The 14010-nt window shown below is 34.0% G+C and overlaps 1 protein-coding gene across 1 annotated transcript; it reads right to left on the bottom strand.

Moving 5' to 3' along the window:
- Window positions 1–1958: 1958 nt before the first annotated feature.
- LOC126777664 (F-box/LRR-repeat protein 14) lies at window positions 1959–4621 on the bottom strand. The gene has a single exon (XM_050500785.1). The coding sequence runs from the start codon at window positions 4440–4442 to the stop codon at window positions 3111–3113; it is 1332 nt and encodes a 443-aa protein (XP_050356742.1). The 5' UTR covers window positions 4443–4621; the 3' UTR covers window positions 1959–3110.
- Between the last annotated feature and the right edge of the window lie 9389 nt (window positions 4622–14010).

Here is a 14010-nt window from a genome sequence, read left to right as displayed (position 1 = left end):
GTTTTTTTTTTTAAATCAATATAATATATATAGACAAGAATTTTAAGGATTTACTCTTAGTACGCAATGGATATTGTTCCGATATAATTTCACGCGTTGTCATGATAACCAAAATTAAAATTCTAGCCCTTTTTTTTAAGTATCCAGTTCACGAATACTAAACACTTTTTGTAAAGGATAATAGAAGTATTAAGGATATAGTATATAAGACAAGTCTATCGACAATAATGCAAGGTTTTCACATATATCCATTTCGAAATTGTATTTTTCTATCATTTAATAATATCATGTATTTACATAATGCTTTGTCGCGCCGCTTGGCAATTGTTGTTGTAATATTATGTTCTCATGTTAGTAAATGTGTTTCTTGATGAGAATAAAGTCTTTAACCCCAAGTATTATATATATGTCACATATTTGAAAATCGAATAATTAACATACAAAATTGTCTATGACGTCAGTTATATTTTAAGACCCGTAAATATTATATAATATTCGTACGCATACGCGTTACTCACATAGGCATGGACATCATATTTGTTCCATTTTATATTTTTTATTATTTCTTACTTCTCACTTCATACATTTATTTTTGTTTTTGGTTTATATAAACGGGAGTGGAGGCCTGGTGTCTTGTAGAACATTTTATCTATTGCAAGCACCAGTCTTATTATAAATTCCTAAGCAAATACCCTTTTCAGCGATTGTTTTTATGTATTAATTAATAAAAAAAAACGCGCATTATTCTTATATTAGCTCATCGAGTGTGAGTGCTTACCCTACATAACTAAAAATCTGATGGGACGCCGGCTTGAAAATAATAAATTATTTAATTATATTCGTTTCTCGCTTTTCATTGGGACGATATTATATTATTATATTGATAGCGCTGTATTTTGTGAATTATTTAAGATAATTCCAAAAATTAAAATAAAAAATTGTTAAAAGAATTATATATCGCGGTAAGCATGACTTTGCCTTTTCCAACTACATTCGACAGCAATTACAGTAAATTCCATTATTAACAATACATAAAATTACTCTTCAAATAAAACTATTTCTATTTTCAAAAATTTGATTATGTTTATTAGGCAGATAAATAATAAAAGTGTTAACTGTCAATATATAAAATAATTTTCTATTTTTCCGATTCCTTTGACAGAATTAATTTACTTGTAATTCTGCCAAAATTTAAATTATATAATTTTTTTATAAATAGTTTTTTTTTTTACATTTTAAAAGTGGTTTCAATATGATTTTTTAAATCAAATGAGATACCTTTAAACGTTTACATGCATTTATAATAATAATTATTCATTTTAAAATAGCATTTTTTAATGTTTTACAATTATTATTTTTACAAGATCACGTTTTAATTAGAACAACTAGCTATTAAATTTCCCCCGCAAAATCTGAAAAAATATTTCCTGGCTCAGCTATGGAATATTCATGATTTGTTTTTCCATGTATTTCATATTTACTTTATTGTATTTGTTAATTATATTATGTACATTTAATTTATTAATTATAATGAGGACATTTAATTTTTTGGTAGAACGAGATTAAACATTACATTAGTTCATGAAATTCGTATTTCAATGAATTTATTTAAAAAAATGCAGATAATTTGTAGTTCGACACTTCTTCCTTTAAATTATTTAAATTTACCTGGTAGGCGTTTTATTGTCTACTACTATAAACAAATAACCAAAAAGTCATAATATTTGATAAAAATCTTTGGAGCACCAAAATGGCGGCGAATTAATTTTTTTTTATTTCATAACCGTGGTCATATAATATAACGCTTATATAATTATTCCAATGCATATAAAAGCCTTCATGAGAAAATATTTCGTTTTATTTATATATTCACCATAATAACACTTAGTAATCTTAGATATAATCTGTGTATTATTTTTGTCTGTAAACAGGAAAGAGGTAAAATAAAATGTCTCAAGTAATTTGCAACTTAAACGATGACTTTTAATACATTTTACCTATATTACATTCGTTTTGTACAGAAAACAACATATCATTGAAAAAATAACTTATTTTTAATTCGACCTTGTGTTTACATCACAATTATTGTAAACTTAATAAAAAAAAATAACAGCATACAATATTAAAAAAGAAATTTACGTATAAACGAGATCGTAACAAATAAAGGAGATATTTTATTAGATATATTTTTTTTTTCAATTAATTTGGCTAAGACGCGAATAGAAAATGAAGTTTGTTATGATATGACTTCAGTTTTAAATACTCATTTTGTTAAAATATAATTATTTTGAACGGATTTATTTCATGACATTGTAACATATCAATTTTCAACAAACAAATCTCAAAAATAAATATCAATAATTAAAATATAAATATATATACACTATGTGTAATTTAAAAAAGTTTTATCTCAATTTTAGATAACTGTTTTTTATAAATATTACATTCAAGAGGGTACAAATACTTGAAGAAATCGTTAGCTTGGAATGTATGTATATTGTTAAACTAAATATTTTCTACAGAATATTACGGTATATGTATTATAAATACAAGCAAATTAATATATATTTAATATCATCGTTAAATGGTTAGTTATCCCCGAAAATGAGCGGTAAAGTTTAGGAAGCGTATCAATAAATTAGTTCCCGATCAACATAAGGTCGAACTAAGAACAACAATTAGAATGGCTAAGTATCTAACTAATGGAGCAATTACATTGAAAAACCAGACCTTTTCGTAATCGCCGATAAGATTATATTTAATATCTATAACACAGCGAACTAAGCAAATACATGAGACTAAAAATAAAAAGATCTAGCTTTTCATTGGGACTAGGCGTCGGGGCAACTTTCCTTTACAAACTCAACTAAAGTAAACGGACATTTTAAAATCACAGAATACAACAAACTTCCAACGATAACTCAACTGTTTAAAAACATAAACAAGAAAGCGACCCCGTTTCCTAACTATAATTCGTTAATAATATCTTATAATTGGTTAATTCCTTATTCGCTGTCCAGTATACAACCTTGGCGGTTCCTTCACTTAAACATGGCCGTCGCACTAACACACGCGAACGTGACACAAGACACAGTTTAATGTGTGTGTGGTCACCGCACATGCCACAGACCGAGGTTAAGTACACTGAGACGCGGCAACTTCACGATATGGTCCAAGCCTTGCGGAGTGATACACGTACAACCATACAAGTCTATTGCCTTTAAATTCCGTAGGCCTTCGCCTAGTGCTCGTAGTCCTCTATCCGTGACCCGCGTGCACTGGCCTATATTGAGTGTCTCTAGCTGCGATAGCCTCGCCACCCTTTCCAGGCCCTCATCGGTCAAACGACAAGCGCTCAGCGATAACGAACGAAGCCCAGAAAGTCCTAACGTCGCATGCGATAGTGCTTCGTCTCCGACTTTATCACAAAAGGATACATCTAAAGCTCTCAATCGCCCGCTCTCTGCCAAGTGAGCGACGCCAGCGTCCGAGACGCCGTCGCATGCTCGTAAATTAACGTCTTCTAAATGTGGAAGCCTAGCGAGATGCCTCAATCCCGCGTCCGTAACGGCGACGCAAAATGAGAGATTGATAGATTTTAGATTCGGAAGACCGGTTGCAGCGTGTTTCAAAGCCTCGTCCGTTAGCCTTTGGCAGTCTTGTAAACCTAAATGCTCTAATTCTGGGGTACCTCTCGCTTCGCCGCCACCACATAGATGTGCTATTCCATCGTCGTTAACGTGCCAACACGACCGTAAGTTTAAACGGCGGAGTTTTCTCAGACCCCAAGCGATTAATAATAGTCCGGTATCAGTTACGTTACAACATCCACCTAACTCTAACTCTTCTAGGTTTTTGAGTGACTGTGCTATTCTGCCAAGAGATGAATCTGTCACCTGTTTACATAATGAGAGATCTAATCTTCGGAGTGCTGGCAGTTCCGTTGCAAATGCACTCGCTAGAGCAGCATCGGTCACGCTGTAACAACCGCTGAGAGAGAGAGATTCTAGTCCAGGTAATGCGGCCACCGCATCTCTTAAGCCACGTCTTAGCGACAATACCTGCAGCTTACGTACTCCACGTCTCGCTAGCGAAGCAAACAGGATTGGAGCTGGTCTTCTAAGATGTAACGCTGCTTCAACACCGCGCCAAACAGACCTACGGTCCGCTGCATCTCGCCACGCGCGGCAAACTTGCGCCGCTCTTCCTCTGTCACGCACTGGCAGTCTTTCAAATATCAAAGCTAGTAACTCCGGGTATAACCTCGAGATGTGAGTTCCTTGCGGCTCCGGGACGGGTTCGGGCACGTGAGCCGTCGACAAGTGGGGCCGATGTAGCCTATAAGGCGCGGTACGATTTTTCCTTCTCGTCGTGCTCGGCAACTCGGTCAGACCGAGCCTCTCGTCGCGCCATGACAACACTTCCTCCGTCCACGCACTCATGGCACTGCACTATAACATGACACGGGTTGGCATCGGACCGGTTTTCGGTGAAATCGAGCGGTGGGCGAGCGAACGACCGTCTCGCTTGGCGAATGGTCGTGCACTGGCAGCGGAGAGCGGCCCCCGCCCGCCGCTCGTTCGCTATTGGTCGCGCTCGACAGCACGTGACGCGCGGCGTATCGATTCGGAGGCTCTGCGGCGGCATTTTTAAGTTGGCGGGCCGAGAGCCCGCCTTCGCCCCGCGCGGCCCGCAACGCCCGCCACAAAGATTACACACAAAGCAGACGTAGAAAATCTTATTTTTAATAAAAAATTTCAAAAAAAAAAGAATAAAGTAAGTACCTTAAATTGAATACCAATGTGAACATATACATCTATTTACTTATAATATAAACTGCATTTTTAAATAACTCATCAGTTAGCATTTATATACAGGAACTTGTTACGCCATATTTCATTGAAAACTACTGAAATAAATTTCATTGATTAAAAAAGAATATATTTAAAGAAATTATACACATCAATGAACTAAATGATTGGTTTATCTTTGAAATATGTTTAACATTAAAGAAGTTGATAAAAACATTATCATAAATTTACTTATTTAATTATTTAACAGGATATTGTTTATGCTCTTATACTATTTCTGAGAAAGATAAAAGGGTATAAAACGATGTTTACTATAACCGTGTAATCTATGGCTACAGTGATAAGGCGGCAAAACAACTCAGCGCACCGTATATTTTCGTTCGCATTGCACTTGCCGACGGTTTAGGACCAGCTTATAAAGACCCCTATCATTGTCCGCGACAGCCTTTATTACATGGAAATAAGAAAAACACAATACTATGACATGGGTCATAAGAACTGGCCGTCTGATAACATCAGCCAACTATTACAAGGGCAACCGGTTGCTGGCTGAATATGATATTCGAAATTCGAATTCAATCGGCCCAGAAAGGAACCGGCGTAGTCTGTTTTAAAAATTAACATTGCAATGTTATTCTTTTTTCAAAAAGCTCCTTTGTTGTGCTCGAGTTTTAGTGACGTATTACAATAATTCGTTTTTTGTTGCTTATTTTAATTAACCCAAAGAAAAATTCCATCCATTAAATGAAGAATATAATTTGCAATGAATATTGTCAACATCAATATTCTTTTTCGTAATGCAAAATCTTATTTACTTCCTATTAAAAAGGTTTTATTATTTATGAGTAGTTAGAATCATTTAACGAAAGTTGCTAGATTAAGACAAAAACTAATTATTTGAATTTAAAAGTATTATAAATAAAGTATTTGTTTACGTAGATAATTAGTTGTATAATGGAATATGCCTTTTCTTTTATTCATTATTATTTTTGTTTTGTATGCACCTCTTATTATTTCACTAACGACGTTTCTATCCTAGAGTTAATCCCTTTAAGGATTAGCTGCCTTTTTTACTTAGTTATCTTTTATATATCGTTTATAATACAAATAATGAAGTTATTAAATTTATTTATTACATTTTTTGTTCATGTATGATTAGGTAAGCAGCTATTTTATTATTTACCGACCGCCACAAATCGAGACCTTTCTACTGATCTAAGTTCAAATTTCTTAGACTCCATTCAACCCTGGATGGATCCTGCCTTCCTTCATCCATCCGGTTTAATATATGTATATATATTATATATATAATTATAATTATATAATAATAATAATATATATAATTATAAAATACTTTGTAATCGATTAGACATTTACAATGCCTAAATAATATTTTCCTTCTGTTCGATTCGATTACTTAAATAAAAATCTATGATGTACCCACAGCCTGTACCAATAGACAACATTTTTAGTATAATTGCTTCCGTTAGACAGAAAGTTATTTAAACTCTTACTATTATATAATGCTAATTAATACTATAAATGTGAAAGTGGGTCTGTTTGTTTGTTACGCTCACGTATTAACCTACTCAATCGATCATCACGAAATTTTGATAAGTCCGTGATACAAAAAGGGACGTAGGGTGTAGCTTTGTGATGTGCCTCTCCTCACACGCGGACAAAGCGAAGCGGAAAATAGTATGTTATAGTCGAATGATAAACAGTAGACTTAATATAGTTTGTAACGGTGGAAATATTGATGCTGGTGGTAGGGTAGGGTCGTCACGGCATGTGAAAGCGATCCCGTGGCGCTCCTCGCTAAGACGGAAAGGGTACCGCTGGTTTTTTAGTGGGTATTCCGATGTTCGGGGCGCACTCGGCGCCTTGGACACCGGCGAGCCCCACATACCTCCCACTGTTCCCGTGGGGGAAACGCGTAACGCGTTTTTCCAGCGTTAAAAAAAGGTAGGTTAGGACGGTGTGGGAGTATTGGAACTTAAAATTTACCATTTATCAAATCTTAGTGTATGATATAATATAATTACCTACTAATTCCTGACACAGATAATACATAGATCTTATTACAAGTAATATGATGATCCAAGCTGTTCCACGGAACAGCTACATGATAACATGATTGGAAGGAACTATTCCTCACAGTACTTCTATGTATGCTCTATGGATAGTGGTGATGTGCCATTAAACGATTTATATCTTTCTGCCTTCTACATTAAAATACCGTCTTGGTTTAGTTCCGGGTGCGTCCGGGTAGGCAAGCAGATAGTAAATGTCATTGGACTTATCTGCTTTAAAAAAAAACGATTAAACAAATGTGCTAGTACATATAAAATGGGCTGTGAAATAAAAATAAAAGCTTTGTAATAACTATGCAGGTTTTATTTAACTTTTTATTTTAAAAATAGTTTCCGATATCCTTGGACGAAATATAAAATTTTCAATAAGTATTTCGATGACTATAATATGATAATATATGCTTTAAGTAGGAACGAGCTTTAATTATAATAAAATAAAAATAAGTCGGCCATGTTTAAATTATAATACAGGTAAACTAACGCACACACACATCGAATTATACGCAGCTGTGTTCGACACACGACGAATACCATATCCGTTTCAAATCAATGTAAAATAAACTTTAAATACAAGACGTTATAATCGTACATTGTAAATCAATAAAAAGGGACACTACGGTAACACAGCCCTAAAATAGCACTTTTGTAAAATCAACCATATGTTCAAATACATAAGGCTAATCATTGAATAGCTTGCAGTCCATAAATAAACTGTTAACACAAATAATAATCAGTCTTATTATAATGGACAAAGGCTTAAATTTCTATGAACTCTACGCAAGATAAACATAGAATGTAAATCAGCTGGCGTGAATGTGTGAGTGGATCGTGCGTGCAGTGGACTCGGCCGTTCCACTTGACTCGTTCTGTTTTTGAAATTACAATTTTTTATTCGTTGGGAAATAGTTCGCGTATATTTTATGGTGACACAAGTTTTTTTACAATACCGACCGATTTCTAATTTTCTACATAACAAGAAGATTTTTGTTTTTTTTTTTTTTGTTATTTCACTCAATTCCGTCATGTTTCACTTGAATGTAATTTCTTGAACAATAAAAATGTAGTGAATTAAACTTTTGTAACCAAATTCATATCATATTATATATTCGGCCTCGACCGAATACCAAACATTCGGACAGTTGGGTGGCCGAATAGCCTTACAATCGGCCTGTTCGAAAATTGGCCCGCAAGACGATTTTTCTGCACCATAACCTACGATTCATTGCTTCTATTCTATAACAAAAATATATAATAAACCAAAAATATTAATTCAATTTAATATGTAAAATTTCGTCAAGTCGAGATGGCCCAGTGGTAAGAACGTGAAACTTAACCGACGAACGTGGGTTCAAACCCGGGCAAGCACCTCTGAATTTTCATGTGATTAATTTCTGTTTATAATTCATCTCATGCTTCTCGGTGAAGGAAAACATCGTGAGGAAACCTGCATGTGTCTAATTTCATCGAAATTCTGCCACGTGTGTATTCCACCAACCCGTATTGGAGCAGCGTGGTGGAATAAGCTGCAAACCTTCTCCTCAAAAGGGAGAGGAGGCCTTAGCCCAGCAGCGGGACATTAACAGGCTGTTACTGTACTGTACTGTACTATGTAAAATATAAATTTACAATTTCTTCGAAAACTTACATACTACAAATAATAAATATTAATTTTGTTAGTGTTTATTTAATCATAACTAAAATTACGTAATAAGTTTACTTAGCCATTTATGTGTTAGCTTATCGTTAGATTTTTATTGGTTAGTATATAATTATTTAAATAATTTAATATTATGTATTGACTTCGATTTTATGTCGTAGGGCATTGTGCAAGCCCTTCTGGTAGGGTAGTTACCACCCACTCATTAGATTTTCTACCAAAGAGTGGGTGAACCATAACTACAGGCACCAGGAAAAACGTCTAAGTTACCAAGGTTGGTGGCGCATTGGCAAAGTAAGGAATGGTAATTATTTCTTACAGCGCGAATGTCTATGATGGTAACCACTTACCATCAAATAGCAAGTGAAAATGGTTACCTGCTTGCTTATTAATTCTTAAATATTTTACTTATATGACTTTCAATTTATATTTTAGATGCGCAAAGAGAAAAAATACGCATTCTAGAAATAATAGATATTTAATAGTAATGTATGTTTAGCATTATTAAATGTTACAATTATAAATTTCCTGTGTTTTTGTTATTTGTTTTTTAATTTACCGATTGCGTTGAATACCGAATAGCACAACTCTAATACAAAAGATTTTTTTAACAGGACTAACTCAAAGTAAGCTGTTGTTGAAATTTACTTGTTTAATGAAATAAATTTACGTAGTAGGTATTCTTTTTTTATTTGGTAGTTGATCATTTCGTTTAAATAATTATTGAAATTATTAAAATTTATTTCATCTGTTCACAATAATAAATTTTAATTATTCTCGAAACTTTTTCCATATTTAGTGTTACAAAAATATTCAAAATTCGAACGAACCTATCATTCCTTGAAGGTATCAGACGAGTGATTCACGAAGGCGAAGCGACGAACTTTTTTTTTTTTCATCGAGACTTGACGACCGGAGGCTCGGTTTTTGTATCACTTTTTTCCCTACCTGAGATGCCATATGGTACTGTAACCGTGTTTATCGAATTATCATCTTTATGTTCTATTTACATAGAGCTGATAATGGGGTAAATGTCACTCAACGTGGTGGGTACGGAACTTCGGTGTTATTTGTAAGCTTGTTCATATTTTCTTGTATCCTTGTACGTAAGGCAAATTACAGTTAAGTTTTTTTATAATGATATATTATTATTAATTTATGTTTTTAATTCTTTTAATCTAGAAATCAATTTTTCCTTAGACGAGTTACATAGATGTATAGTGACTATCTGATAGACAGATGCATTATACGTATATATCGTTTTTTTAATCTCTAAAAATGTCTACCTAAATTAATGAAACGAAAAGTGTTAATGTCCATACGTAACATTTTTGCTAAAAAGTTCAAGATTTAACAAAAATACAAAGATAAAATTTAGTATTTGTAATAAATGTAAATTAAAATGTAACGATTATTGCATAGCACTGCCATCTTTTGTTGAATAGAATAAAAAGCGACATCTGTTGTTAAATAGCGCTAACACTTGAAATGTTATGTGCTGTAATAGTTACATTAAATATGCCATAGGTGGCGCTTTTCACAAATTAATGCTGCTTAAAATTATTTAATGTTTTTGTTCTTGATAATGAAATAGAATATTTTAATTTGTTAAGTACCTATTTTTATGCTAATTTGGGTTTATATTTTTTCTTTTCTTTTTGGTTTTTCTAGGCAGTTGATTAAGATTGTATTAGGAAAAATGGCAATGAAAACAGTACATCACAATTGGTTATTTAATTATTTACATCAATATAGCAAATAGCAAATAGTCCAATCCAATAGCAAATAGTCCAATTTAGCAATATCGCTCCATAATGGCAACGCAAAATAAATGTATTACTTTTAATTTAACGGCTTATTTTCATTGCGTCAAATTTTAAATAAATTTACATAATTTTTGCAGCAATATTAGTAATATTTTGAATGGACAAAAAGAAAAACAAATGTTTTAGAGGCTATAATTTTATACTAATCGTAGTGTTTACCGCTTACTTCTCTTGTAGTTAAAGTGCGCTTGCGTGTAGAGCCTAGGAACGAGATTGTTCAGGGGCGGGCTCGAACTTATAAAAAGTAAAATCATTCGATGCTATTGATAAATGTTAAATGAACTGCCTTCATGCGTAAAACACACGTGATTACAATTTATTTATAATGATATTAAAGCAAGTAAACAACGAAAACTATAAAGATATTATTAATAGAAATCGAACTCGCAACGGCTTAGAAATCATTTGTATATTTCTTTTTATTTACTTAGTTTACATTTTATTTATTTAATACATAAAAATACGTCGATAATGAATTATACACCAAAAACTTCCTCATGAATCATTTCTACCATTGGTAAAACTGTATGAAAAACCGCTCGGTTATTTTTGAGTTTATTGCGTTCAGTGGGACAGATACAGCGGAGGGATTTTGTTTTATTATATGTAGAAGCATTGCGACTAAATTCATATGTCCCTTGTGCGTGTAGTTGCACTGGCTCCCTTAACCTTCAAAACGGAACTCAATTGCAATACTTAGTATAGGTATGCCAGTAGGGTTTCCACGGAGCCCTACTGGTAATGGAATAGAGGTATTAAATATCAAGCGGGCAGAGTGAGGCGTTGCTAGTTTATTTCTATATTTAACCATTAAGCCAAGTCCACACCTGTCGATCTAACGCTCTGTAAACACAACACAAAATAAAACGAACAACCGAAGTATTGCGTAGTATTTATTGAAGGCTCATCTCCAAACACTCGACTCGGCTGTGCTGTTTAAAACAAACTCTTAAAGATTATAATGTCTCAATATTTGTGACAAATATTTATTTGTTTATATATTTAGTATATATTGAATTATGACTCGTTGGTCTAGTTGCTTTATGTAAGGCCGCAGACCCGGAGGTCCTGGGTTCAATTCTCAGGTCGGGCCAAAAAAAAGTTATTGGGTTTTTCTGTCAGGAAATTCTCAGTAGCAGCCCGGAGTCTAGAAGTTGGAAGTGTGTGCACTCCCGTGCCTCGGAAAGCACGTAAAGCCGTTATTCCTGCATCTAAACTCTTTCCGGTCGTGTCGTATTGTCGTCGCATCGGTTTTTTTTATAGAATAGGAAGGCGGACGAGCATATGGGCCACCTAATGGTAAGTGGTCACCAAACGCCCTTAGACATTGGCATTGTAAGAAATGTCAATCATCGCTTACACATCCAATGCGTCACCAACCTTGAGAACTATGATTTTATGTCCCTTGTGCCTGTAATCACACTGGCTCACTCACCCTTCAAACCGGAACACAACAATATCAAGTATTGCTGTTTTGCGGTAGAATATCTGATGAGTGGGTGGTATCTACCCAGACGAGCTTGCACGAAGCCCTACCACCAGTACAGAGTTCTACCACCAGTACTAGTATAGATTAGTATAGATGAGTGTGCAAGTCCTAAATTTTTGTACTACATAAATATAATATAGAATTTTATTTGCTTCTCTTTCCTGCTTCAACTTCAATTAACCGATCTGACGGAACTCATATCATATATCTTCTGTGAAGATTAAGAGTTCAGTCCGGTTTTGGAGCTTATTCCACCAACCCGCGTTGGAGCAGCGGAATAAGCTCCAAAACCTTCTCCTCAAAAAGGAAGAGGAGGCCTTAGCCCAGCAGTGGGACATTTACAGGCTGTTACTGAAGAATATATATAGAGTTATGTTCCTTATGAAAGTCGCGATAAAAATTGTTAAAATTAAAAAAAAAACGTAATCAATGAGATTGAGCGCTAATGCATTACTAGTTAAGGTCGTTTCAGATATTTGCATTATAGTGTGTCGACGGACTGTTATATTGAATATTAATCAATTCGCCGCTTAAAAGGGAATCAGGTGGTGTCACGTGACCCCTTCGTCTCCTTTGATGTTACAATGAATTGTAAATTGATTGCTTGATATGCTGACCATGCAATTACATATAATTTAATAAAATTGTTGATTAGTACAACTTGAGTTTTTTTTTATTGAATACTTAATAAAATATGGTGTTGGAATAGTAAGTGAGACAGTGTCACTCTTGGCACCGAGATATAGCTAGTATAAATCTTAGTTCCGAAAGTGGCGTATTGGTAGGAATGGTTAATATTTCTTACGTTCCCAATTTTCTAAGGGCGGTGGTGATCACTTAACTCGAGTGTCCCAACTGGCCGTCCATCCAAAGTATAAAAAATTACGTCTTCCTGAATGATAGCCGCTATGTCGATCATTCTACACGGAACAACAGGCTGGGATATCATATTACAAATTAAGCACTGAATTATTTTCTTAAATCGTATATAAATGTTTTTATTTTCAAAATAGGAACGTTTAGAAATTTTTTATAATTAAAAAAAACTTGTCGAGTATGTATAGGTAAGTAGGTCTTCTTGTAGCACGACGAAGTTGGGGCTAATGCGTTAGCAGCTTCGAGTGAAACGAATTACGACGTTTTGTATATAAAGAGTTATTAAATCGAATTAACTATTTAAATTAAATAATTATTATGAGGAAGTGATATAATTTTTAAATTTGGAACAGGAAGACACATTTGGAAATATTACCCAACGATAAGCGCTCATAGCGTATAGATTTTGGCACTGCAAGATATATAGCATTTTGTTCACCAAAATAGCAGCTTTAATCAGGGGTCATATTGAAGATGTTATGTTTCATGAATTAATATATTTGTTTTGTTGTATCTCTCTATTGTTCTAAAAAAGATGCATTCACTTTAGTCACGGTGTATTGTGTGTGTTTATTCATTGTTTTTTTTTTCTTTTGTATTATTTGTATTAAATATAATCTGTTCAAGTTAGGGTTGACTGAAAGAGAATACCTTTTGGCATTACGTATGTCTTTGCATAATGTATGCAAATGGATTATAATACAACAGGGACACATCAATATTGATGTTTCGTGGTAGGAATATTTGATGAATTATAAGTATTCTGTGCCCAAAACCTTTAAAAAATATTAATGATACCTTGAAATCTAGTTATATTATTCATATTGCCCCAATTAAGATTATCTTACAATTTGTTTACTTTAACTTTATATTTATTGAGTATTTCGAGATGCTACCGCAAAACAGCAGTAATTATCTTTGGTGTTGTCGTGTTCCGGTTTAAGTGAGTGAGCCAGTATATCACAAGACACAAGGGCACGGTATCTCAGTTCCTTAGGTTGGTGGCGCATTGGCGTCGTGAGAGAAGGTTGATATTAATATCCGATTATCAGGTGCCCGACCGCCTAACTATTCTTTAAAAAAAGTAATCAGTAACTTTAATAAATATCAAGCGATATTGTTGAGCAGTTTTCCATATTTTCTCCAAGTAGTTTTCTAGTGACCCGAAAAAACAGGGTCGTTATTTTCATTGGCGGCGAAGTTTCGACGGATTTTTGTCGAAACCGTTGTCGAATCTTGGACTTGTAGCGGAGACTGG

The sequence above is a fragment of the Nymphalis io genome, chromosome 23 (assembly GCF_905147045.1).
Source record: "Nymphalis io chromosome 23, ilAglIoxx1.1, whole genome shotgun sequence".
NCBI lineage: Eukaryota > Metazoa > Arthropoda > Insecta > Lepidoptera > Nymphalidae > Nymphalis > Nymphalis io.
The sequence above is the reverse complement of the archived record's forward strand: the minus strand, read 5'-3'. Positions and strand labels throughout refer to the sequence as shown.